The sequence below is a fragment of the Periophthalmus magnuspinnatus genome, chromosome 12 (assembly GCF_009829125.3).
Source record: "Periophthalmus magnuspinnatus isolate fPerMag1 chromosome 12, fPerMag1.2.pri, whole genome shotgun sequence".
In the NCBI taxonomy this organism is placed as follows: Eukaryota; Metazoa; Chordata; class Actinopteri; order Gobiiformes; family Gobiidae; genus Periophthalmus; species Periophthalmus magnuspinnatus.
Window position 1 is genome coordinate 16,868,124 of NC_047137.1, and position 25,483 is coordinate 16,893,606.

General features: G+C 39.1%; 1 protein-coding gene across 4 annotated transcripts; it reads left to right on the plus strand.

Annotated features, from left to right (window-relative positions):
• Positions 1–2,231: 2,231 nt before the first annotated feature.
• On the plus strand, positions 2,232–22,741 carry trim24 (tripartite motif containing 24). 4 transcript variants are annotated; one of them, XM_033976266.2, is made up of 19 exons: positions 2,232–2,909; positions 3,791–3,909; positions 4,436–4,583; positions 4,674–4,806; positions 5,742–5,858; positions 5,957–6,071; positions 6,136–6,282; positions 7,115–7,229; positions 10,873–11,012; positions 11,280–11,528; positions 12,723–12,785; positions 12,886–13,009; positions 13,083–13,140; positions 14,149–14,266; positions 17,051–17,337; positions 18,844–18,955; positions 19,485–19,559; positions 19,868–20,029; positions 21,160–22,504. In XM_033976266.2, the coding sequence occupies exons 1-19, from the start codon at positions 2,636–2,638 to the stop codon at positions 21,826–21,828; spliced, it is 3,225 nt and encodes a 1,074-aa protein (XP_033832157.1). In that variant the 5' UTR covers positions 2,232–2,635; the 3' UTR covers positions 21,829–22,504. The 4 variants fall into 4 exon arrangements, with proteins under 4 accessions (XP_033832157.1, XP_055081585.1, XP_033832156.1 ...); XM_055225610.1 differs by having other exon boundaries at positions 2,252–2,909; positions 11,301–11,528; positions 21,160–22,741; XM_033976265.2 differs by having other exon boundaries at positions 2,252–2,909; positions 19,485–19,565; positions 21,160–22,482.
• The last annotated feature ends 2,742 nt before the right edge of the window (positions 22,742–25,483 follow it).

Genomic DNA, 25,483 nt, shown 5'->3' on the forward strand with positions numbered 1-25,483 from the left:
TGTACCGACCTCGCCTCATAACACAAAAAACATACAGGTTTTTCTCCTTAAAGCACAAACTTGTATTCGACTTCATCTTTCTTGAAACTCCTTCCTCTTCCTGAACATTTTGTGATGATTATTTGCAAATATTTCTCAGTGCCACTTGTTGGGAAAATCTCATTAGTTTATTGTCAGTGCAAACATTAAAGCAGCAGAGACTTATTTTAAAATGACAGTCATGCCTTTTTATTTACCTTCTCGCGGGCCACATAAAATGACGTGGCGGGCCGCATTTGGCCCCCGGGCCTTGAGTTTGACACATGTGCAGTAAACTAACAAAAGAATCAGGACAGAAGCAGAGCGGACGACACGAGTGAGATAAAAACAATGATTAGCCTGTTATTACTGTAGTGCAACATTTTATTTTGATTTTGATGATTTACTCAGGATAAACACTTTCTCACTCTCAGTTTGAACCATTTTAATCACATCTCGGTCATTTCTTTCTGTGATTAGATTAGTTATTAGATACAGTGAGTTCTCACGTTGGCTTCTGTCGTATAAACAAACAGTAAAAGAGCCAGTTTTGAACGGCTCTTTGAAAAGAATGGATCCCACAAAGGAGCCGAAAGTCCCATGAGTAATAATTTCACTCCGCATGGGTCGGTCCTATGGAAAAACAGGGGAATGCTAACAAGAGAATTTTGTAAGTGATTAAATGGATCAAAAAGTGTTTTATTATTGACTGAATACATTTGGTTTGTACCTACAGAGAACATCAAAGTTTGTAAAGTCTTTCAAGCAGCATTAATACACCTGATCCAAAATGCCATAGTTCATTTCATGCATTTTCTGATTTAACTGAAGAAAATATAGAGCCTCTTTTTTTAATTTGTCCTGTGTCTAAGAAATTCTAGAGTGACATTATCCCCCAAAATCCCAAATGCCCCTGATTTAAATGTTAATCACATCTTATATTTTGTGATTAATGTGGATAAAAATGTATCTGACAGTGTGAATATTTACCAATCTTCCTGCTGACTAAATACCACGTTCATTGTTGTAAATGGAGAGATTCTACCTCCTACTTTGAGCATTTTATGACTCAATTTAAGCTACTCTACGCCCTACTGTACTCCCTGAAATTGCTTAAATATGACTGTGCCAAGAACGTTTTATCAATGTCCAAGTTTAATTTTGTTTTTACAATATGTGCTTCTTTATATGCCTTCCAAAAAGCTGTAACTCCTGTATAATTTGATAAATATTTAATAATAATACTAATAATAATAATGATTTTTAAAAATGTAATGGTTGAACGTAAAAAAAAAAAAAACTAAAGCATCATATTTATTTTTCTATTCATCTATTCACCTAAATTCACCAGGAGCAACTGCAGCGGCGGCTTATATCTAAGAACAGACCTGATTTTTCATATTAAATAAAGTGTTTGTGTTCAGAAAGGGTTGCAAATGGCTGCCACAGAGTGTTCAAAATGAGACTAAAATTGAAAATGATCCATATTAGGGTTTAAAAATCGCTACATGTTAGTGCCATATGAACTATGTCGCACTCTAAGGACTTCAGGGACCGGCCTCCTGATGGTGCCCAGAGTCAGGACTAAACCAGGACTAAATCAAGACCAAATGAGAACTAAACCAGGACTAAATGAGGACTAAACCAGGAGTAAACCAGGACTAAAGCAGGACTCAACCATGACTCAACCTGGTGAATCAGTGTTTGAGTTTTCTCATGAAAACTAGATGATCTAAATCTTATGGACAATCCCTAGTATTTTTTAAAATTTATTTATATATTTATGTATTTATTTATTCTGCCGTAATACTTTGTTCTGACTATTACTTGTGGAACTTTTCTACAGTGACACAATTGAAAAAAAATAATAATACCAAAAAAAACAATCAAAGAAAAAACTTGATTCCAGGTGTTCATAAAGAACTCTTTCTCTGTCTTTTTTTCTCATCTGTAAGTTTTATGGAAAAGAAAACGGACTTTCTACTATGACACAAATGTTTGTTAACCTTTTTTATTATTATTATTATTATTATTATTATTATTATTATTATTATTATTATTATTATTATTATTATTATTATTATTATTATTATTATTACCAATATTAATAAAAGAAAATACATTTCATTCCAGGCGTTTTTCTCCACTTCCGGTTGCAGCGCCTCCTTCGCCGAAATTCACGCGAAGAAGAAAAATCCTCATGTTTGTCCTGTTCGCCTTTCCGTAGCTGAGAGGCCGCGGTGTCGTTTGGGTAACAACACAAACGGTAGCTGTTTTATGCTAACAGTCACGGTTTATTAACAGTAGAATGAATAAGGATTTTGATTTTAGTTTCAAAAGTAAAGGTTAATTAGTTGTAAATATGTATCGGCAAAGAATTCCGAGAGGATAAGTCATTGTTCTTGTGTAAGTTTTGTGCAAATGGCCACATAGCTAACGGCTAAGTTAGCTTCGGGAGGAAAACATCCAGCTGTTACTTTGGAGCGCACATCTCGGGATAAAGTGATGCAGGATTATGTCATGTAAAAGCGGTTAAATTAGCCACTGTCTGACGCGTTTCCTCAGACAGATATTAATTGTTCAAAGGCTGAAGCAGGACCCTTGGGACCTTTCAAACATGGAAGCAAAGACTGAGACTGTTGACAACGACGACATTGTGATCATTGTGGAGAACGAAGCGGAGAGTTTGCCCGCAGAGGAGGAGAGGCTCAAGCAGCAAGGAGCCTTTGGGCTGATGGACACTTGCCCCATCTGCAAATTGAGTTTTCACAACAGAGAGCCCAAACTCCTCCCGTGTCTTCACTCCTTCTGCAAGAGATGTCTCCCAGCCCCATACAGAAGCGCAGAGCCGAGGAGGGACCTGCAGACTCATCCCGAGAACAGCAAACCACGTGAGAAGTCATTCATCTTACACATAAAACACATTTCAACAGCTGATGGGTTAAACTTTGTGTTACTGGGTTTGAGATGGCACCACAACTGCTCCTCTAGGCCAATAATGTGCACTACAGATGGGAGTAGATCAAATTAATATTGTTAAAATGCAGTTTCCTGTTATAATATAGTGAGTTTTAGAGGCTTTTTGGAAAACTTCATGGCAAAGGGCAATGTAATGAATAAGAAAACAATCTAGGCAAGGCAAGTTTATTTGTATAGCACAATTTGCACACAAGCTAATTCAAAGTGTGTTACAGAATAAGAAAGACATTAAAATCACACTACAATAAATCAAAACATAAATGATCACAAATAATCGTCATTAAAGTTAAAGGAGAAAAGTGCAGAATAAAAACCTTTCAGTTCAGTTTAGTCCTGGTTTAGCCCCGGTTTAGCCCCGGTTTAGCCCCGGTTTAGCCCCAGTTTAGTCCTGGTTTACTCCTGACTCTCGGCACCAGCACGAGGCCAGTCCCTGACGTCCTCCAAGTGTGAAAGGTTCACATGACACTAACATGTTGGAGATGTACTTTGGTGTTAGGTGCTAATCAAATTTGAAAACCACTATTTTCAAGTCCATAACATCAACAAAGACCTGTGTTATTGTGTTATGTGATGTGACTGAGGGCACATCAACAGTCAAAGGCATTTTGAATCTAAAGAGTTTATGTGTATTAAGGAACGATTATTGTAAGTGTAATATAAAATCAGTTACACACATGATTACCTTTAGCATTTGAAATCAATTTGCACTGGATTAGATTCATGTAGACTAAGCGTGTTTAAAGTGGTGTAGTCCGTCTTAGTTACCGTTTCAAACTACAACTTTTTGTTTCAGTTGGTGCGATCCTATGTCCTGTGTGCAAGCAGGAATGCTGGGAAATAGATGTGTTGGATAACTTCTTTGTCAAAGACTCTGCAGAAGCACCAAGCAGCACGATGGAAAAAAACAGCCAGGTTAGATAACTGTCTCATCTCTTGCCTTCCTGTAACATCAGTATTAGTTTTCATTTATAAAATATCGTCCTCTTTAAAGGACCATATTAGACTATTTAATTATCTTTGTTATAATGTTGTTTCCTCATCACAAACAGACCCGGAGTTGTGTTTTGTTTCATTCGCACATGTTTAACACACAAACAAACCTGCATATTAAGGCTTAGGAGTTCTTCTCTGAAACTGAAAACACTCCGTTCCACCTTGTGATGTCATGCTCTGTGTTTTGAAACTACTACTACGCGACATCTCAAGGTGGAACAGCATTTTGAGCTTTGGAGATGTCACAGACTAATAATAAAGTGTTACTCAAACATGTGTGAATGAAACAAAACACAACTCCAAATCATTTTTGTGTAATATTGGAGCTTTAAAATGGAGAGGGAGTATTATAAAGAGTTACTTAAATGTTTAATTTTGACTTTGTGTACGTGAGTTACTTTGTGTATGAATTGTATACAAATAAACTCGCCTTGTTTCTGTGTAGGTGTGTATGAGCTGTGAGGACAACACAGAGGCGACTGGTTACTGCATTGAGTGTGTGGAGTTTCTGTGTGTTACGTGCATTGAGGCTCATCAAAGAGTCAAATTTACAAGGGATCACACAATTCGCCAGAAGCAAGACATGTCTCCAGGTAGTGTGATTCTTATGTTTTTGTTTTTTTTTTGTTGTGTATTTTTCAAACACTGTAATAATCAAAAACCTGTACATCCGTTTTTCCCAGAGTCTTTAGACATTTCCACACAGCGGCCCGTGTTCTGTGATATTCATAAACAGGAACCTCTCAAACTCTTCTGTGAAACATGTGACCGGCTCACATGTCGAGACTGTCAGCTCCTCAGACACAAGGATCACAAGTAAGGCAAAAGTGGATGGATGTTTTTTGCAAATGTTAACGCAGACCTATTCTTTTCAGAGCTTTTAATTATGGTGTAGTTGTTTACCCTTTTCAGTTGAACACTTGAAGTTGTATTTGGAGTGATTCATGTTTGAGCAATTTTTCAAGACGCCATTTTGCAGTTCGATCCCCATTTTCACCGTCACCGGCCTACGCCCACTGCTCTGTACATACATCGTTCTCCAATTTGATTTTCTTGATCAGTGCTTTATGCAGGATTTGACAGCATAGTCATTTTGGTAAAGATGAAAACAAAATATCTGTTACTCGCTAGTATGACCTGCAGCTGTCCATAGGGGGCGCCGACAGCTCCATGGCTCTTTGTTGCGATGACGTTTTTACGGCGACGTCAGCTCCCATTGGACACCGCAGTTTTCTAACACGGAAGTCAGCGGATTTGTTTCTTTTATTAAGTCGTTTCCGATGAATATTGTGATTTAAAATGCGCAAATTGTAACAGAAAGATCCACGAGTGTCAGAGATTATAACTATAGAGAGGGACACACTAGCACAATACATGATGTTTATTACTGCATTGTTTGTAAATGATAATTAAACATAATCTCTTTATAATATTCATCATTTTGTGGAACAACGATAAAAAGTATTTGACGGGAGCGCAGGAGCACGTTTGGTGTTTGTGGTTTGAGTCCAGTTTAGTTCTGATGTAGACTTGGTTTAGTCTTTCTCTAGTTGTCCTCATTTAGTCATAGTCTAGCCCAGGTTTAGTTCAAGGTTTAATGTTTGGTCCCTTTTAGGTGTAAATGCAATTTTTGGAAAAGTAGCTGAAGCTGTTTTACTTCTAACAGTTGTAGACAGTTGTAGACTAATTCACTACTTCTTCTGTCTCTAAATATATTTGAAATTGTTAATTATTATACCTTTTACCTTTAGCTATCAGTTCCTGGAAGACGCATACAGAAACCACAAGCAGTATCTTGAACATATGACACAACAGTTACAAGAGAAAAGGAAAACTATTGAGGAAGTGTCCAACTACATCACGAATGGGTAAGGCCAGACATAACGGTGTTGAAGATGATGAAACTAATAAAAAGTGTGGATATTACCTCCATTGATTCAAATATATGTGTTTTTTCTCTTTGTAGACTTCAACAGGTTGAAGAAAATCGAAAGGGCGTCACTAATGAAATAAAGAAATCCATCTGTAACCTCATAATGGAGATTAACCGGAAGGGCAAGATACTCATTAACCAGCTGGAGGTAAGTCCACGTTTATTAGAAATGTTAAAAATAAATAGTTCATTAACATTGGTTTTATCCTCAGGCACTGACCAAGGATCATGAGCTGGGTTTGAAAAAGCAGCAGGACGACGTGGCCTCTTTAAGCCGACATTTAGACCATGTGATCAGGTTTACCAAATGGGCCACAGCCAGTCACAGCGGAACAGCTCTGCTTTACTGCAAAAGATTGGTGAGACTTGCTACAATAATCTTGCTATTGTAAAACATTCAAAATAGTAGTAGTAGTTTTCTTAAATGTATTATGATTATTTATGTGCAAACATGTGGAACGAGTCAGTTTTTAAACAGTATTTTGAAGGATTGTAGTGAGTTTCTGATGCGAAAGGGGGAGAAATTTCTAGAGGGTGGGGGCAGCATTTTCGAAGGCTCAGTCCCGCAAGCGCCAACACTTAAGTTTGACTGTGGGAGTGAGAGTGAGAAGGTTTAATGCACACATGTAAAAAAATAAAAAAAACAAAAAACAGTTTGGGAACCACTGTATTAAACATTAAATTACACTTTCTGAGCTGTTCTAATGTCGTTTCCTCGTCACAAACAGACCTGCAGTTGTGTTTTTTTGTTTCATTCACACATGTTTAACACTCAAACCCTCCAGATTCAAACAGAAAACACTCTGTTCCACCTTGTGATGTCATCATGTGGTGATACAGGAAGTGCTCCACTGTGTTTTTAAACAACACGCACCTTCACTAGGATCTTCACTAGAACATTCACTAGAACAAAAGGTAAAAGGAGCTGATAACTTGAAAACTTCATGACATCACAAGGTGGAACGTCGCATTTTGAGCTTTGCAGATGTTACAGACTAATAATAAAGTGTTACTCAAACATGTGAGAATGAAACGACACAACTCCAGGACTGTTTTTGAGGCGATAACAGCATTAAAACATGATTTAAAGCTCATGAGAGTCAATTTTGCGTTTATATAGGACCTTTAAAGTAATTATATTAACCTTTTAATTCAGTCACAGGCTTAATCTTTCTCTTTTTCCTTCCCCAGATCTTGTATCAGATCCATTACTTGATGCGATCTAATTGCAGCCCGTCATTAATCCCGCAGAGTTCAGTTCGATTCCAGTGTCGCTCTGGTTTCTGGGCCACAAATGTAGATCTTGGTAAGATTTTTTTTTTTTAGTACTAATGTGTTAGTTTGTTTGGACAGTTATAATTTTAACAAAGAAGCATTTTCATTCTTGTTTAAAGGCACAATATTACGCTAAATTTACTTAACGCATCAAAAAATATCTAGAATTGTTTGAGAAATTCTGCCAAATCGAAAAATGTATCTAAAAATCCCATCGTTGCTCCATTGAACTTCCAGTCACACTTTGTCTTTTCTTTTGACGTATTAACGCAAATTTAATTCTGTTGATTTGGGCAGAGATCAGTAGTACTCTTGACATACTACACTTGAGTAACTAGATATGGGTCTAGAGTACTTCTATAGCTGCATACTTTTACTCCTCCTACATTTACTCTAGAAAAAATAACTCAAAACTTTTACTCAAGTAAGAATATTGTTCCACAGTTGCTGGGTTATGGCTCCTATTACCGGTACACTTAATTTAATTATAAATCAGATGTTACGTTCCAACAGTTTCTCTTCAAGTTACTCTTACTTGCGTTGTACTTTGCCCAAATACTTTTTTACTCTTAGTCAAATAATTCCTTTCGACCACTGCGTTGTACTTCCGCTTGAGTAATCTTATTTTGAAGTAACTCTTGCTGGAGTACAGTTTTTTTTGCTACTCTACACCTCTGGATTTGGGTCTTGTAGCTCCTGAGTTGGTGTTTTACGTGAATAGTTTTTGCTGACGAACAAAAATGACCTCATTGTCACGTCCTGTTTTATCTCTTTATCTGACTTTTTATTCGTTCTTAGTCGTACACTCATATTTTTGCTCTGGTTCTGAAAAATGAATCTAATCTAGCCTTTTATAATCTCACTTTAATTTATGATCATGTCTCCATTGTGTGTGAGGTTCTTAGATTAACTTTGAAGACGGCGACTCGACAAATGACTGTAGAAACCTCCTAAAATAAAATAAACCCATTGATTACACGTGTGGTGAAAAGGGAAACTAGGGTTGTGCAGTTAATCAAAGTCAAATCATCAAATCAAATGAATCTTTTTGTGATTTAATCGTGTCAAAGTAAAACTGTTTATCTTGGCTATGTTCACAAACACTTTGAATTTGAATTTATTTGATCAGGTACAGTGCAAGACATCCACTTTTAAACAGTTCGTCAGTATTAGAGTATTCAAATCTATCAACCAGACAAAAAGTTGAAGACGTTTGGCTGCTCATCCAAGCCGCTTCTTTAGTTGCGGTCAGATTTCTGTCGGACGCTGCCTTAAATCTGTCTGAAGAGCGCGGCTAACTACACCGAAGCTAACACACCTGTTTGTTTACACTTTTTGTTTGTTAGTTAGGTCTATTTGCACTACCTTACGCGTGAACTGTGTCTTGAGTCTTTTAACATAATCATTGAAGCTCCTAATAAGCGCTCTGACACCTATTAGCATACTGGCTAGCCCCGTTGTTTCCTTGTTTTAGGTTTAGGTCTGAGGATGGAGTTATAAATAGGAGTTAAATTATGTCTAAGCCCCCTGTTCAAAGATGGATTGTCTTTCCTAAACAAAATAGCTTCTTTAACTCTGCTCTCAAACCATTTCTTTTCTTTGGCTAAAATCTGAACTTCACTATGTTCAAATGAGCAGTTCGTGGCTTTAAGAGATGCACAGCCGACTGGGGTCCTGAGCTGCTCTTGCGACAGCGTTTGTACGTTCTCTTATGAAGTGGCGGTTTTGTTTCTCTTATAACGCTCACAGAAGTCTTCGCTACACTGAATGGAGTAGATCACATCATTCAATCAGTATTACATCATTTAAAACATGGCAATTATCAAACCACACGGACTCACACTCGTTTGGTTAGTGGTTTTAAAAGCTGTATTTATTAGTTTTTCATATATAAAATTGACTTTAACCAATATTCAGTTCAGTTCATTTTTGTAAAACCCAAAATCACAACAGCAGTTTCCTCTTAGGCCTGAACAAGATCATTGTTTTAAAAGAAAGTTCGACTCCCAACAGTGAATGAGGCTTTGGTCAATAACTGAAAGATTGAACAACATTAACAGAAAAGCACGTGGCGAACTGTCCCAGGGGAAGGGTGAAGAAGCAGATGATCCGTGTTTTTATGTCCTTCATGCGGACGCTACGTTTGTCTGCTCGGAACAGTCTGATCCGGTTTCATTGATTAAAAACAGCTGCGTGTCATCGGTGTAGCGGTGGAAGCTAACGCCGCGTGTCACCTTTGTCATTCTAACCTCTGCGGGAGATTGTCGCGGTCGACGGTGTCAAACGCTGCACTTGAGGTCCAACAGAACCAGCCCCGAGACCAGTCCATCATCAGCAACTAATAAAAAGTTATTCGTGACTTTAAGCAGTGCAGTTTTTATGCTGTGTGAGCTCTGAATCCGGAAAACTTCAAATAAATGATTAGCCTATGGATGGTGACGAAGCTGCGTCTCAAAAATCCGTGAAAAAGTTGTAGTTGGAGAATTAGAGATGCGTCTGTTGTTGGCTAAAAGATCAGGTTCAAGATGAGGTTTTTCAGAAGCGGTTTAATCACTGCATCTTTAAAGGACTTTTCTGATTAGATATTTATTATATTAAGGGTAGGATCTATAAATAGAGGGAGGATTTCTTTGAGGAGTGGAGTGGAATAGGGTCTAACGTACAAGTTGATGTTTTTGAGGACATAAAAGCTGAAGTTCTCACTGGTGGATTGATGTGGGATGCTAGATTTACAGCCTGGGCCTTGGTCAATATTAACTGTAGGAGTCATTTTCTTTAATTTATCTCTTACGGTTGTGATTTAGTTGTTAAAAAATTGAAGTAAGTCATGGCAGCTGAGCGTAGCGGTGATTGATGGTTCATCTGTGCTGTGGCAGTTTGTCAGTCTGTCCACAGCACTGAACAGAAACCTGCTGTTGTTTTTGTTTACTTCTATTTAATTTGAATAATACCTGGTTTGGGCCGTCCACAGAGCCTCATTAGTAGCCAGTAGGCAGATTTTCCATGATTTTTTTTCATGCCTTAAGGGATTGGTCGGAGCGTCGGTACGTTTCAGAATTGGTGCGATTGGGCATGAAGTATATCAAGAAAGAACTGCCAGCGCCCCTCATCAATCCCCCGTGTAGAATGTATCAGCAGTCACCTCCAGTCTCTCTCTCTCTAAAACCTTCAGATCAGGATAGAAATCTAAGGTTAATAATGGACTCAGACTGAACTTTTGACAACCACATCAAATCCTGTAACATCTGCAGCTTTTTACCATCTAAAAACATGTCAAAAATCAAAGGTAAACTGTCAAACCCAGACTTAGAGAGACTTATTCATTAATTTGTGTCTAGTAGGTTGTAACGTCCTGCTCACTGGACTCTCCAAACGAGCCTTAAGACAGAACAGAACATCCAGAACTTCTGCTCGGGTCAGGATTAGAACCAGGAAGTACTTCACACATGTGTCCTGTGCTCAGGTCTCTGCACTGGCTCCTAAACTAGGACTAGACCAGGACTAGACCAGGACTAAACATGAATCAGTGTTTCAGTTTTGTGCAGCTAAAACCTGAAACAGTTGTGATTTTAACATTTTTCTTAATCTGTAAAACACTTTGAATGACTTTGTACTACAGAAATACACTCGCCTTGACTTTGATTCTGTCTAAAAAATACTCCACTGTTTTTCAGGTACTCTGGTTGTGGAGAGGGGCACGGCTCGTCCCCCTCTGTCAAACCCGACAGTCGGCCCCAGAATAGAGGCGCCCCCTGGTGGACTGGCGATGTCAGCGCAGCAACGTCAGACTACGCTCGCTCAGCTCCAGATGCAGGTACAAGTCTACATTTGGAATACTGGCCTTTATTGGGACTAGGGCTGCACGATTTTGGTAAAAAAAACGTTGCTGTGATCGCATTTAGATTAATAAAATAAACTAATACAGGAATCTTATGAATTTCAGAACGTATTTGTTGAGGTTTAAACTACTGGAGTTTTCTATTTAAACACAGATAGATTGTGCAGCCCTATTTGGGACAAAGCACTCTGACGGTTTTGTGCACATTTCGCGAATACAATGTCTCCTGTTCCTATGTGTAAGGTGGACAAAATCTCCCAACAGCCCCCTAGGCAGCCTGCCCCGAACCAATGGCCGTGGTATCAAAATATGCGCCTCCCGGGACCCCACGGCTCTCCAAACACTAGACCTGTCCACGGAGGCAGCTCCCCGTCCCAGTCCGGAGCAGCTCCCACTTTAGTTCAGATGGGACGGAGGTACGGGAGCGCCCAGACTGCCACGAGGAGCCCCACCTCCACCATGTTCAACAGCAACAGTTTTCCCCCGCCTCAGGTAAGTGCACGCATGAACACGGCTTTATTTGAGATCATTTAGTGTCCAAAATGTGTGTCATTTATGGAGACGTTGCAGCTGATGGCGTCAATGGTCCAGGGAATATGAAGCTTTCTTTTATTTTCTTTACATCGGAACCCAAAGAGAACACTTAGGCTCCTTTTCATGGACGTCCTGCTTAAAATACAATACAAGCAGAAAAATAAACAGAATAAACAAGTATACAAGTCCAAGTTAAACATTAAAACAGGGGCTGAAACACTGATTCCCCAAGTTTAATCCTAACTCTGGCCACCAGCAGGAGGCCGGTCCCTGAAGTTCTTAGTGCCCTATCTTGTTCTAACATGATGAGATGTACTTTGGTGATTGTAAAAACAAATAATTATCTTTTTACATTATGTAGTGTCTGAGAAAAAATGATGTCCACATATGAGATTCTACATTTTAATCATTTTTGATAGAACATTTGAGTAATGATTTGCCAAAACTGTTTATCAAGAGCCTGAAACAGCAACATTTGTCCTGAGTAAAAACAAAATGAGAAACAATAATTGTGTCTCATGTGAAGAGCTGCAGACAGGAGCAGGAAAAAAAATATTCTGAAGAATCTAAACTCTTAAAAATATTCTAAATTGAACGTATTTGTGTTGTTGCTGTTCTTGTTGCTTTTCTTCTTCTAAAAATTTGCACTGCGGCCTATACAACCCAAAATGTGTTGTCCACATATGAGGACACCAGGTCTGTTCTCTGAGCCACAGGACACATGTGTGAGGTACTTCCTGGTTCTAGTCAGGACCCGAGCAGCAGCGTTCTGATTGTACTGCAGCTGTCTTACCGCTTTACGAAACAAAAATGCCAGAGAGCTACTAATTTGAGCAGTTTCAAGAAATGTAGTAAATATAAGAGCCACAGCTTTAGACGTGGCACAGTTGGACGTCTATAAATCATAAACCATTATCCAGTGTTAGTGCATAAGTCAGTTACAACGGTAATTAATCCGATTTGAGCTTTTTGGTTCCTCATTTCATTTTACATATTGTATTTACACCTGGTTAATGATCCAATTTGTGCGTACTTCTTATAAAACTGCTTGGGATTTGACTTATTAATGCGACTTTATTCACATGCCATCCCCGAGAGCTTTTATACAAGTGTCTAGTCGTCTTCCTAATCAAACTACTGTGTTATTTTCAGAGTCTTCCCCGGTACACACAGCCGCTCCAAACTGGTACAGTAACCCAGGCTTCATTACAGCAGGTGAAAAGCATGTTTACGGGTCCTCTCTTAACACGATTCAAGCTTAGATGTCTCGTAAGACTCTTATTTATTTACATCTAACTGTGTGGATCTCTCCTAGCGAGGACAAGCCGACTATCTGAGGAGGAGTGAACCGGGCGCCTCCCTTCCCTCTGTGACCATATCAGTCCCAAAACCCAGTATTTTATCAGCCCAGTCTTTGAATACATCCGCTCTCAACACAGGTACCTGTTAAATCTATTATCTATTAACATGTATTAATAATGAGAGACGTAAAACTCGTCGATTTCTCCGTAGTTCAGGGAATGCAGAGTTCACCGGTGATCAAGCCCTCGACGACAGACCGACAAACGGGGTAAGAAACATCACCGAGGACAAAAGTGTTTCAAAATGTTGACTGTGTAATGAGGAGTTAATCATAATAATGTTTTTATACTGTATACACATTGTTTATCCCACGCTTAGTCGGGATAAGCTACGTCTATAACCACAGCTGTCCTGGGGTAGACTGACAGAACAAAGGCTGCCAATCTGTGCCATCGACCTCTCTGACCCCCAATCATTCAAGCGCATGTCGTCATATTTCTTGTCTTATTGGATTTAACAATGCTACATGTAATCGGTTCCAAAATTATCTTTCAAACAGAACCCAGGCAATAGCAGAACATTTGTTTATATCAAAGTTCTTAACTTTAAGGAAAGGAGTTCCCCAAGGCTCAATTTTGGGCCCACTACTTTTTACTATATTTATTCCATTGGTTGCAATTTAAGACACAGCCTCGTATGTTTATGTGCAGATGAGGCTGTTTTGTATTTAAGTGCTTCCTCTGCTGATCTGGTGCTTTTAAAACTGCAGCAAGATTTTAATGAAATCTAAAAGTCCCTAAAAATCTTAAATTATCACTGAATGCAAATAAGTGTAGTAAAAACAACATTTAAGTGATGTACAAGCTACAAATCTTTATTCACTAAATGGTACATTGATTGATCTTGGGTTTTTGCTTGATGAAAACTTATCCTTTAAAATACATATCTCAGAATTATGTACAATTGTCGTTTTATTATAGAAACAAATCGTGTGTCCCATTGAATTACAGGAAAGAAACTGTTCAAACTGTCTTTCTTTCTGTACCAGATTACGGAGGTATAATAAACACACATATTTCAGCCTCTACTTTGCCCTTTAGACTCACTCTTTTACTCAGCTCTTCGTTTCATAACAGGAGATGAATTAAAAACCCGTCACTCTTGGTCATCGCTATTTGACGAGTTAAAAAGAAATAACGAAATAAATGCATTATTTGTCCTTTAGCATTAGCATCTTGTCCTACAGTCTTATTATATTTCTCATGTTTCTTCACAGAACCGTATCATGGAAGCCGGCGGAGACGTCTCCTGCCGCGAAACGTCGGAGGAGGTTATCGCCCGGGCCAATAATCGTCATCAAGGACGAGCCGGAGGACGAGGATGAAGTTAGCTTTGTAAGATACTGCGCTCGAATGCTTAAAATGTTGTGTAAATGTGTCAGAGATCACTCACTTAATATATACGGCAACTCGAGCCTTAAACCTAATCCTAGTATGAGCTTATTGTTTGGGTTTTAACACTTTGAACGAACCCCAAAGTCCCAAAGCCGCATCCAATTTCGGTCTAAAACGAAAATTCTAAAACAAATCTTAGTCTGTGAGAATGTGCCACTGATCTGATCTGTTACGTGTCTGTGAGGAAGTAGGAGGCAGACTCAAAAAAAAGTCCCATTAGACCAAATTTATTTCCAGCGTTGTGGTCCCCCGTGAACAAAAAAAATCATATATATTTACAAAAATTAACGGTGTGCAACAGAACTTAAACAACTAAGGGAAAAAGCCACATGTGCCCTGACTACACTAATGCCTCCCTCTGTCGAATTAGCCCTGATAAAATACCCTCCTCCACCTGAAGCTCCTCCCCCTGGTCCACTCCATCTCTTCCCCAGGTGCTGTGGGTGTAACATTAACAGAATCTTAAATGTAAAACCATCTCTCAGGCCCAAGTCCTTTAACTAAAGTGTTTAACAAAATAACCATAAACTCTTAAAACACTGAAACCAAAACACATAAGACACACACAAAGAAAAACAAACTTAAACAGTTCTCCCTCCACATGGTCCGGCCCGTGACCACACCCAAGGCTTTAAAAATGGCCGACATAGGACACGCCCCCTCTGTGTTTGGACCATGTGGAGATGCAGGTAAGCGGATTGATTTATTAAACCGAACTGACACGTTTAACTAAATAAAATATATTTAAACTAACAAGTGTGTGGCGATTTTAACTAAATGAAAAACTAAATAAAACAAACCCGGGATAGTTCTATTTAGTTTTGTATTGCAAAATTATTGAAAATGACCGTGTGAAAGTGTGAACAAACCAAATGGTAATATTAAAAAAGGGACAAAGACGCACTTTGTCACAGTGTCCAATATTGACACCTGTTTGTCTACGTGCAGATGGTAAGTTTCAAGTCATACTGCGGGTTATTTCAGGCTAAAAATAACATCTCCATGGCGACTAGAAGGGTGTGTTGGATTTAAAAACGCCTTAAACACTTTCCACTGCATTATTCACTCCATACTCGGTGGTGTTAATTACTCTACTTGCCACAGATCACATTCATACCGTGCCATGTGGGTGAAGTGTCTTGCTGAAGGACACAGCAACAGTCTCCTCTCCCTCAGTTTATATAAAGTTCCAGGAAATTTGCACTGTTAATATGTTAAGGCTGAACAATTTAGGGAAAAAAACCCATATTTAATTGTGTTTTTTTTCTGACAAGCTTTGCGTTTTAACGGCGGGATTCTGTTTAAACTTCACTTTTGAAATACTTCCTGAAAAAAAACAAAACGGCAAAACAGTGAATTGACAAACTGATACAAGAATTGTGTATTTCAGAACATGTTTGTAGAGATCTAAACTACAGGGTCAGCAGTTTTTTTATGAAGAATAAGACAGGATTTTTGTTGATAGTGGAGGAAATTCTAGTACTTCAAAAACTGCAGCCTGAGATTTGTAAGTCGTGTCTGTTCAAATTGTGATTTCGATAATATTAGTAGTAGTGAGTAGTTTTGCATCATTATGGAACAGTCACCGCTCACTCCTGGTCCCGGAAGCAAACGTCACATTTATTTTTCCCATAGACTTTCCAGAAAAAAATTATATTAAAAGTTTTGAAAGATATGCAGTAACTAGTGGTGAGAAGTAACATGAGATTTTTACAGAGAAAGCTTTTTTTGTTGTTTTTTTTTAACTTAAGAACGCTTTTTTTAAAAACTGTGCCTGAAAATTGGCAGTACGGCATCAACACGGGATGAACACACCTGCAGGTTTAGAAAATAAAACAGCACCAACACAGGCCATCTGCTTTTATTTCCTCTTTTGTTTTTTTTACATTGACTAAGTTCCGCTGCCCTTTCCGACATCGCACCATCGATTCCTTAACGCCAAACTTACGTGCGGTGGCTCTATTTCCTTCTTTGACATCAGATCCGTTGCCTTTAACTTAAAAGCTGCGTCATTTACGTTTCTTCGTGTGTTTTCCATGATGAGGCCGTGGCAGGATGTGCAAAATGACAGTTCAAAATCAAGGCAAGTTTATTTGTACAGCACAATTCGTACACAAGGTAATTCAAAGTGCTTTACAGAATAAGAAAGACATTAAAATCACACAAATCAAAACATAAATAATCATCATAAAATTAACATTAAAAGAGAAAAGTGCAGAATAAAAACCTTTCAGTCGTCTGCACAGCTGAACAGAACCGTTTTGAGCCTGGATTTAAACATTGTCAAAGTAGAGGTCTGTCTCACATCTTCAGGAAGAATATTCCAAGTTTTAGCTGCATAAAACTGAAACGCTGATTCCCCATGTTTAGTCCCGGTTTAGTCCCGGTTTAGAGCTGCTTTAAAGTCTATTCTCTGAGCCACAGGAGTCAGTGCAGAGACCTGAGTACAGGACTTATGTGTGAAGTACTTCCTGGTTCTAGTCAGGACCCAAAACTCGTGTGTTCTCAACGTATAATCTTTCCCCACGTCTGTCTAACTTTTGCGTTTACTGCTGGAGAGTGCCCCCCGGTGGCCGTTAGCCGGTAAAAATCTTTAAATTAGCCGCACTGTTGCATAAGCGTGGGAAAAAAGTAGCCTCTTATAATGAGAAACGTACGGTAACTGTTGAGCTCCGTAACATGTTCTCCTCACGTTCTCCTCACGTTCCTGCGTTTGTTCTGCAGGTCCAGTCCAGTGTAGGCTCCAGTCTTCCCGACAGCAGCACGGCGGCGAAGTCAAAACCTCGTCCGCAGCAGAAGACCTGTCCCTCGGTGAAAGTGACCCTCCCGGTGTCCAGTAAAGCCTCGGAAAAGCCCGCCCCCCAAACCGAGAAGAGGGCGGAGCCAGAGGACGACCCCAACGAGGACTGGTGCGCCGTCTGTCAGAACGGAGGGGAACTGCTCTGCTGCGACAAATGCCCCAAAGTGTTTCACCTCAACTGTCACATCCCGACGCTCAACGAGTCTCCCAGGTAACAAGTTCAACGCGCTCAACGTCACTGTAATCTTTAATTTAACGCAGATCTATCGACTTTTCAGAGGTTTTAGCCGTGTTATCGTCGTTTTCTCTTCTTATTGACCCTCTGAAGTCGTATTTGGAGTGATTCATATTTGCGTAATCTTTAACCGTTTATTTTCAAGACGCCATTTTGCCAATCAGTCCCCGTTTTCACCTCTACCGGGACACACCCACTGTGATTTACGCACTTCGTTCTTCAGTTTTATTTTCTTAATCTGTGATACGCGTAGGATTCAGCAGCGTTATTTTGGTACAAATGACAGCTCCACAGTTTTCTAACCAGGAAGTCAGCGGATTTGTTTCTTTTATTAAGTCGTTTTAGATGAATATTGTGATTTAAAATGTGTAAATTATAACAGAATGTAATAGATTTTAACTATACAGCGACACAAGGACAGTGGGGCTTCTTTAAATGTAATTATCGCCTGGTGTTGCCGGCCTCATTGGGGGTAATTTAACCAAAATTTGGGGTGAGTTCACGTTTGACTGATGGTGGGTAAGGGCCTATGTCACTCTATATGGGAGAGTTACTGCTTTGGAAAGAAATATACAAAACAGAAATAGTTTTTGGGTCGACAAACCAGTAATATTAATGTTATGGCGTCACACACACTGAGCCGTAGGACTAAGATAGAAGTAATACGGCTCAAAGTCCTGTCAACTGTCACTTTCTGAGGCTAGTGGGGGAGAACGTTCTTTCAGTTTTTTGTTTTTTTTTGTGCCAACAGTGAATATTTTGAACTTGTGTGCCAATTTTTAGGTCTTGTTATTGCAGAAAAATTAACCATAAACCAGGTCAACAACAATCAACAATCAATCTGAAATGGCAAATTCTACCACAGTTCTGACTTGTCTCCAGGTTTAAACTATAGAGACTCTACATTGTCGCGATGTCCCGTGAAACAAACTATTCCCAGTTCCGTGTATGTCTTGGTTTTTCCCATTTTTGTTTGTATTCATCTCTGTGAAACTCTTGCACACAACACTAATTAGCAGTACTGTTACTAATGATGTAAATAGTGACATTTGATCATTTTTGAACATTTTTAAGTAGTAAAAAGTATACAGTTTATTCAACCTCCCCACTAACTCCCACAAGATGAAAATAATAATAATAATTCTTCATAGAGAACTGTAGTATAAACCTCAGTCTAATTACATGAAAAATGTCTGACTGGATTTCACACAGTTTGTAAAGAATGCATATGTTTACTGTGTTTTTTTATACAATTTTGATGCCTTTAAAGTTAAACTGAACATTGACAAATATTATATTCGACTATAACCAGCTGCTGAGGGAACAAATTTAAGTGTTGTTACAAGGGTTGACCACAAGGAGGCACCAAGTTCTTCACATCCAAAACAAGATTAACAACAACAACATGACATGAGTGAATATAATCAACACTTTCAGATGATTATACGAGTCTGAACATAACTTTTTCGTGCTTCTCTGCAGTGGTGAGTGGTACTGCTCTTTTTGTCGAGATTTGGAGGCTCCGGAAATGGAATACGTCTGCGATCGGAAAGGCGAGCCCGGAACCGACAAATTCCCTGTCGTCGATAGAAGGGTAAGATCATTATTTACCACAACTTACAACTGCTGCTCTGTAATAAACTCTAGTGAGGTTTCTGGGCGACGTTGTGCACAAAGTGTTCTACGTATAAAACTAATCGGGTAGTATTTATTTAAATTAACTTGAATTGTAATAGTTTATTTTATATTTTTTCAGATTTTTATCAAAGTGGCTGTTAGCTCCACTTTCTGAGGCTGTTCGGGGGAATTTTTTCACTTTTTATTATGTGTGCTAACAGTGAATACTTTGAACTTTGTGCCAATTTGTAGGTCGAGTAATTACAGAAAAATCAACCATAAACCAGGTCAACAAATGTACAATGTGAAATGACAAATTCTCCCACAGTTCTGACCTTAAACTACAGGGATTCTGCAGGGTTTTGATGTCCCATGAAACGTATAAAATAATGGGGTAGTCTTTATTTTAATAGCTTGTTTATTTAATGTTTTTCCAGTTGTAATAAAAGTGACCATTACCATGCGAGTCTATTGTTTATGCTGAAAACTTGAGTCTTGTTTTGCAGAAATGCGAGCGGCTTCTTCTGCGGATGTTCTGCAATGACATAAGCACGGACTTCCAGCAGCCGGCGTCTCCAGCGGTAACGGTCTGAAAAATAAAAAATTATCAGTTGTGTTACGGGATCGGAAAAGATCTCGCAAGAACAGAGCTTTTTATTTATGATGTACAGGGTGTTCATAAAGTGTTTACAGTTTAAAATATGTCTTAAAAAGGCGGTTGAGCAGATATAATTTTAAAAAAGAAGAAGAAAAAAGACTTTATAGACACCCTGATGATGTCAAAACCTGTTCTTGTCTTGTGAACAGTCTTGTGGTTGTTGTGTCTTGTCCCGTCCCTAATAAATATTCTAAAACTAAAGCGAGTTCTTGTTGTTTTTTTTTTTTTTAGGAAAGTAAAAGATACAAGGAGCTCATCACGACGCCCATGGATTTGTCGATTGTGAAGAAGAGGCTGGAGGCCAAGTCCACTGACGCCGACTGTTACTCCTGTCCCGAGGGTTTTGTCTCAGACGTGAGGCTCATATTCAACAACTGCGCCAAATACTACAAGGTATTTCACTTTCATTTTTCACGTTCATTTACCACTACCAGTCAAAGTTCTGTATATGTTTAAGTCTGTTATGTGCGTCTGTGCGTATTCCACCACCTGTCATGATAATTACTACTTTGACTGATCACAACATGTCTGTGTAATCCCTCAGTCCTACAAGTCTGATCCATAGTAAAAGAAAAAAAAATCAAATCTAGTGTCCAGCAGCAATCTGACCACAACTAAAGAAGCAGCTTGAATTTTTCTTTTCCCGTGGATAGGCCTGTCCAGATAATTTTGAAGTACGATATATTGCTGAATAAAATATAGACAATTAACGGTAATATTGAAACTCTCCCCGAGCAACTGTTCTAAATGTACAGGTTGTTAAAAAAGATGAGGTGCAACAGATAAACGGCACAATAATATGTCCACAAAGTCATTCAAAGTGTTTTACAGAATAAGAAAGACATTAAAATCACAATACAACGAATCAAAACATAAATAATCAACATAAAAGGGACAATAAAAGAGAAGAGGCAGAATAAAAGCCTTTCAGTCGCAGCAGATAAACAGAAGCGAGGTCTGAGTCACATCTTCAGGAAGAATGTGCCAGTTTTTAACTGCACAAAACTCAAACACTGATTCACCAGGTCTAGTCCTGGTCTAGTCCTGGTTTAGCTCTGGTTTAGTCCTGGTTTAGTCCTGGTTTAGCTCTGGTTTAGTCCTGGTCTAGTCCTGGTCTAGTCCTGGTCTAGTCCTGGTCTAGTCCTGGTTTAGTCCTGGTTTAGTCCCGGTTTAGTCCCGGTTTAGTCCCGGTTTAGTCCTGGTTTAGCCCTCAGTCTATTCTCTGAGCCACAGGACTTGGCGTTTAAGTATCAGTTTGTGTCTATTATGATAAAAGTTATTTATTCAACTGTCCACAGCTCAAATCTTATCGCAGGGCAGAAAAAATGACAAAATATCCCTCCAAATGCAAAGAAATTATACACGTGATAAATACTGATCCCATAAAATATCGTTTCACGTAACATATATGGAAAAATCCAACCTTTGGGATTACACAGACAGACCTTCCACTTGAATAACATGTATTTAATAACTGAATACTAATAAATACTTAGAATAAATATATTATATCATTTTAACAGGCCACTTCAGAGGTGGGCAGTGCGGGGCTGTACCTGGAGGAATACTTCGAGGAGCAGCTGAAGCTCGTCTACCCCGACAAAGTGTTCCCGGGCGGAAGAGAAGAAGGAATGATCCCGCCTTTAGAGGACGAGATCGAGGAGGAAGACGCCGACATGCCGGAAAAAGAGGAAGCGGACATAATGGACAAAAGCGCAACGGTCGGTGATGAAAAACAAGAAAGTCCTGCAGAAAAAGAGGCTCCTGAAGAGGCCGTGGCAGCTGGGAAACAAGAAGGAGGAGAAGAAGAAACGACGGCAGCGGATGAGAAAACGGAAGAGAAGCCGAGCTCACCGAGTCAAAACGTGTCGGAAAAAGACGCGGAACTTTCAAACGAGGAATCCATGATAAAAGAGGCTGAACCTGCACCTGAAACTGAAACTGAAACTGAAATGAAGGATGCGGAATGCTCTCCTGAGGTTAAAAACGAAGAAACCGACGAACTTCCTCCCGTCGCACAACCAGAGGAAACATCAACACCTCCTCCTCTTCCTCCTCCTTCTTCTTCTCCTCCTCCTCCTTCTCCTTCTCTTCTTCCTCCTCCTGCTGCTGTTAAATCTGAAACGGAGGAATCCAGCGACGTAAACGCACCAAAAGAAGAAAAAAAAGAAGAAGAAGAGGAAAAAAGTTAGTCTAAATCCGTCATTCAAAGGAGCGCCGTGTTTTCTGACGAACCCGCCGCCACCCGCTTGTCTCCAGCAGACGTTTTGACTAGAATATTCCACACTAAGGCATTAAACCCACAGGTGTTTCCAGTAAACACCTTAATGCAAGCGGACGTCTCCTCGCCGCAGATCGATTTTAACGGTTTAATGTCGCCACGTAGAACATTCCAGGCAAAGAAACGAATAATTTTACGTCCACGGGATTGGAAAGAAGCGGGCGGCGAAACCTTGTCCCCGGGAAAGTTCCATAGTATGTCTTTTTAAAGTTCGTGACGTGTGAGTTAGTTGAGTCTTCCACTTAAAATGCTGCAATAGGACCCTGAGTTTTTGTACGATGTTTCAAATAGGAGCCGTTTTGTACATAATAAGTAGAAAAAACCCACTTTGTACCATGTAAGTTTAATGTAACTAGGACATACTGTTTGGTGATGAAAGTCTTGTGTTGCATAAAATAATATAAATTTTAGTATTTGCGTGTAAACCTGTACATAGACGCTCGGCAGACGCACCAACGCCGCACACGAGGCATAGGATGAGTTGCATGCAGAATAGTCTTTGCTATCTTTTTATTTTGTATGTAATTTTTATTATTATATGCTGCTTGTTTGAAAATATGAAATACACCCGGATTTGTTTTTCCTTGTCCCCTTTTCTTGTCTAATTTCTTCTTTTTCTTCGAGGCTAGAGCAGTTACAGCGGCGAATTTGGGAGCAGAGTTTCATATTTGGAATTCTGACCGTGAGTATCATAGCAACCAAAGAGCCAATGCAGAGCGAGGACGTTGAAGTTAACGCCCCTTCCTGCCCGCGCATCTGGTTTAGCAGGGAGTGTCTTAGCAACGCTGTCAATCAAATCTGTTGCTAACGGTAACAGGAGCAGCCTCGAGGAAAGAAGGTCATCTGATTTGTCTGTTATTAATGTTTAATCTTGATTTACAGACACAATAGTGAAATAAAAACCCCAGGATCATGTAGAGGGTTAATACGAACATTTAAGACCAGAATGAGTCTGAAGCAGCAGAGACAGAGAGAGGACAGTTTTTCAAAAAAACGAAAACTAAAGTCAAAATAACAAAAAAAAAAACCTCAATAACTACAAAAATTATAATAAAAAACAAAAAAAAAAACAACTCAAAAAAAAAAAAAAAAAAAAAATGTAACTCACAAAAAAAACCTAAATAACTGAAATACATAAACAAATAAAAATAAACTTAAAATTAAAGAAAATAAACAAAAAAATAATAAAAATTATAATAAATAAAAAACTCATAAAAAAATAAATAAAATCAAAATAACAAAAAAAAAAAAAAACTAAAAAATGAACCCCAGGATCATGTAGAGGGTTAATACGAACATTTAAGACCAAAATGACGAGTCTGAAGCAGCAGAGACAGAGAGAGGGGACACAGTTTATCAATAGAAAGTGAATTTGAGCCGTAAGCGCAGCCCATGATCAGTTCCTGTGCGATGCGATTCCAGCTCCCACAAATGAATGCTGTCATTGTGTCCTTGGGCAAGACACTTAACCCGCCTCGCCCCAGTGTCTGTGTGCACTGGTGTGTGAATGTGTGTGTGGTTCCTTGATGTAAAGAGCTTTGAGTGACTTGAAGGTGGAAAAGTGTTGTATAAAAATGAACAGAATGGACAAAATACAAACTAACCATGGATTTATGACACTTCAGCAGCCTCAGGGATTGTTTTTTGTTGTTGTTTTTTTTTCTTCTTCCATAACTGTTACACAAGTGTGACAATATGCTCATCTGATGATCTCGTCACGTCATGATTCACTTCTTTAAAGAGCGATATTCCTCTATTTTCTGATCTGTTCTAATGTCGTTTCCTCGTCACAAACAGACCTGGAGCTGTGTTTTTCTGTTTCATTCACACACGTTTAACACACAAACAAACCTGTATATTTAGACTGAGTTCTTCTCTCAAACTGAAAACACTCCGTTCCACCTTGTGATGTCATCGTGTGGCGATACAGAAAGTGCTCCGCTGTGTTTTTAAACTCCACACACCTTCATTTCTAGAATCATTTGGATCATTTCCGACCTGGAATAGCCACTTATCTCTACTGAACTAAAGGTAAAAGGAGGAGGAGTTAACTTGAAAACTACCACTTGATGACATCACAAGGTGGAACGTTGCATTTTGAGCTTTGGAGATGTAACAGACTAATAATAAAGGAAACAAAACACAACTCCAGGTCTGTTTTTGATGCACAGCTCTTTACTCCAGACCTCAGATCGCTGGCTCTTCCTTTAGCTCAGTCTGTGTCTTGCTCTGGGTGAGTGACAGATGGAATCAACCAATCACAGTAAGTGTACGTTTTTATCAAGGAAGCAGGTTTCTTCTTAAAAATAACAGATTGTAGCACGAGTCACGATCATATACAGTGTGTAGTCGAGATGAAACCAAAATTGTGACCTAGATCAGTGAACCCTGATCTTTGGCTCAGTCACTCCTCAAATCCTCTTTACTGTGTCATTATGAAGCCGTTTATCTGTGCTCGATGCAGTACTCAAGTAAAAGTACAGATGCAGAGGTAAAAAGTCGCTAAAGTAAAAGTATCACATGAAAAAATCTACTTAAGTAAAATTATTTAAGCACCTGTTTAACAAATGAACAACACTTTTGAATCTTAAAGTACATTTTTAAAGTGTAAATGTAGAGATATTGATTAAAAATGACACATTTTATTCAACAGTAACAATATGTATCAATTTCTTAATTTTTCTTATGAATTTTGTGTTTATTTTTGTTTCGCTCAAACCTAAAGCTTGAACTTTTAAACTTTATTCAGGATGTTTCCACGAACATGGTAAAAATAACCCCTCAAATCAGATGAAAAGTACTTTTTACTTTTCAGTCCTGTTCATAAATGTAGTGGAGAAAGTACAGATACTGCTCTCAGATGTACTCAAAAGTAAAAAGTACCTACTGTGAAATGTACTTAAGAAGAATTGTTACGTATCTGTACTTAAGTCCAGTACTTTTCTACTTGTACTTATATTGCAGTATATTTTTTCCATCCATCTGTGAAATCTGCAGTTTTCAAGTGGGAAAAGATGAAAGTCACTCAACATAATTCAAATTAACAGGGGGATTAAAAAAGTAATTAATAAATTTAAAAAAAAGTATTATATTTGTTTTCTTGAGTTGAACATGTGTCACTCTCCACGTCCGGTCCTGTCCCCGGGCACGCGCCTCTGCCCTCCACGCGAGCGCGCTACAGCCTCCCGCGCTCCTCCTCCACACTCCTCCTCTCTCCTCCACACTCCTGCGCTCTCCTCCTTCTCTCTCTTCCTCTCTCCTGCGCGCTTCTCTGCTCTCCTCCTCTCTTCTCTGTCCTCATTCCTCCACTCTCCACTCTCCTGCGCACTCCTCCTCTCTTCTCTGTTCTCCACATTCCTCCACTCTCCTCTCTCCTGCGCGCTTCTCTGCTCTCATCCTCTCTTCTCTGTCCACATTCCTCCACTCTCCTCTCTCCTGCGCACTCCTCCTCTCTCTTCTCTCTCCACGGGCTGCGCTCTTCTCAATTTGCGCATTTCTCAACTAAATAATCTTGTATTTGTCGCTGGATTTCCCGCAGTCCCTTGCGGCTCTTCATTTTCCCGCAC